At 37.3% G+C, this 2,500-nt stretch overlaps 1 protein-coding gene across 1 annotated transcript in view; it reads left to right on the top strand.

Moving 5' to 3' along the window:
• LOC119575919 (transmembrane protein KIAA1109 homolog) overlaps positions 1 to 2,500 on the top strand; it is a 70,578-nt gene that overhangs the window by 40,881 nt on the left and 27,197 nt on the right. Inside the window, exons 44-48 of the mRNA XM_037923453.1 lie at positions 63 to 210; positions 323 to 535; positions 838 to 1,075; positions 1,255 to 1,403; positions 1,523 to 1,658. Of these exons, the coding sequence (XP_037779381.1) occupies positions 63 to 210; positions 323 to 535; positions 838 to 1,075; positions 1,255 to 1,403; positions 1,523 to 1,658 (884 nt within the window). The remainder of the gene's footprint in view (positions 1 to 62; positions 211 to 322; positions 536 to 837; positions 1,076 to 1,254; positions 1,404 to 1,522; positions 1,659 to 2,500) is intronic.

The following is a 2,500-nucleotide window of genomic DNA, read 5'->3' as shown; positions in this document are numbered from 1 at the left end:
AATCAAATAAAATATGGTGTCCTTTGCCATTTTCTTAGACAAGCATTTTTCATGTCTTCCAGGTCAATATGCCCCTTCTGAGACTACTACACCAAATAAGTTCAATGTATCAGAATGCCAGAGAAACGCAGTTGGGTTTGCGGGAACAGAGACCAACTCGCACAAAGGACACCAATTTACCCCCACATCACAAAGATGGATCTTATTCAGGTATGAGGGTGTGGAGGATGAAAATTTAAGTGAAGCATTTGAACTTTACTTTTGTCATAGTATTTCTTGTTTGATCCTTTATGGATAACTGCATCTAAAATGAATGTTCTAGAACTACATGAGGGAGAATATAAGGGAGCAGAATATAGCATCAGCATCAGTGAGGAGCAGGCTACTGTGTCATCATTAGCTGGCATAAAGGGACCGCGCGGGTCAGTTGTCTCATCCCTCTCTGCACGCATATCACCACAACCTCCAACCTCTCGAGTCATGAGACCACAGAGTTTTGCGCAGAGGTTCCGATCCTCCACAAAAATGAGCAAAGGTAAATGAGGATGTTTGTGATACTGATGTTTGTGGAATATAGCTTTATGAACCTGTATATTATGATCTACTATGTTTTTCTAATTTCTAATTAAATGTGTGATTGCCTTTGAAGGGGAGGAGAGAGAGAAAAATGTAATACCACCATATCCCACCAAATATGATATAAAGAACCAGTTCTGTTTAATATACATATGGCTGCATGAGTATTTGAAGGCATCATAACGATTTTAAAATCAGCATGAGAATAGAAGATTAAACAATCTCCCTTTTGATCATAAAGGAATCCTATTTTATGTATAGGTTATACCAATCTTGGGGCTGAGCGTGGCACAGGCAGCCCACTCTTCAGTATCAGTGTAAGTGGCTCTGGTCTGGAGGGTGCCACCATCTGCTCTTCAGATAAGTCACCTTTGCTTGGACCTGCTGAGGCTCCAACACCCATCCCAGCAGCCTCTGCAACTCCCAAGTGCTGGAGGAATATATATTATCTTCTGGATCTGTACACCACCACTCCAGAAACAAAGACAGTACAGCAAAGGTTAGCATTTGGACAATGGTGTTCTAAGTCAGTAGTAGTTCAGCACAAGTAGAAATGAACCTGTTACTTTTGCTACTTTTGTTATGTGTGATTTAAAGTGTTATTAAAGGGGACATGTGAGTATTTGAAAATGGGACATTCATTTCCCTTCTTGGCACAAATGCATATATTATCTCCAGGACATCAGTAGCAGGAGATGCATCAGATGGGTACAAAGGCAGCCGCAAATATGATATTCTCAAAGAAAGTAAGCAAGTGGATGTAGAGGCCGGAATCACCACCTCAGTCAGTGCTCCACCCCTTGTTGCTGAGAAAACAAAAGATATCGGTAAGTGTGAAAAAACATTCTCCTTTAGTCTTGTAACTTGTTTATATTTTATTAAATACTGAAGCAGGTTTTTGTAAAATTAAATCTAAATAGAAATGAATGATAAATTTTGTTTCCAGGCCTGATATCAGGAGAACGGACACCTCTTGTAGTGTTTGGATTAGCTAAGATTCAGCGAACCAAGCTGCTTGCTACGCTCAGTGGTCTAAAGCTTGAAGCTGAAATGAATGCTGTTCATTCATCACTTACTTTCAGGTTTGTACATAATCAGAGCCTCTAAACCATTTTTACTTTTCAGTGAATTTTCAGCAGTTTACATTGGCCAACTTTCAAATATTAAGTTTGTGTTTTCTTTAAAGAAATTTTTATCCTACTTTTGTAGTTTTTCAGGTGCATTTGTTGTTTATGATTCTTAAGAAGGTACAGTAATCAGCTTTTGTGCTACCAATACCAAATTAACCCAATGCTGCTGGGAAAATATAATGATCACTGTAGATTTGTTTTGTAAAATGTCTCTACATACCGATCAGCGAAGGTCACACTAGTCTATTCTGTCTTAGGATCCCCAGATAGGATCGCCAAAGTCTGGTCAACTAAAGAGAGGGATTGGTCACACTATATTCTGTGTCCCTTCAGACACTAATATGATATGGCTTACTGCTGTATACCATTATTAAACTAAGATTTTACCTATATTTAAGATTTAACTATATTTGTGGAGAGTTGATGTGCGTAACTTGGGTATTCATTCGGGTATTGCTTATTTCATCCATTAATGTTTTTTTTCACATTCCTGCTTTTATAATCCATATGAATGGTGTTCCACAACGGCTCTTTGACTCTCACTTTATCCAACAAGGCATAAATAACTTCCGAAGAGAGCTCCATGTTTTTGGCATGTTGAAGTGGGTTGATGTTTATGTTCGTTGGTCATATGAACGTTTATCCGAATTATCTATAAACAATTAATAAGACAGTGTTGTTCGATGCAATATATCTTTGTATCTAATAATTAAGTTTGTTTTTATTATGATATATAATAATTTTTTAAAGATTCTAAGGAATGAGTTTATCATTAATTATATTATAGTTTTTGT

This window comes from Penaeus monodon, chromosome 8 (genome assembly GCF_015228065.2).
Source record: "Penaeus monodon isolate SGIC_2016 chromosome 8, NSTDA_Pmon_1, whole genome shotgun sequence".
In the NCBI taxonomy this organism is placed as follows: domain Eukaryota; kingdom Metazoa; phylum Arthropoda; class Malacostraca; order Decapoda; family Penaeidae; genus Penaeus; species Penaeus monodon.
This window is presented reverse-complemented; position numbering and strand designations above follow the sequence as displayed.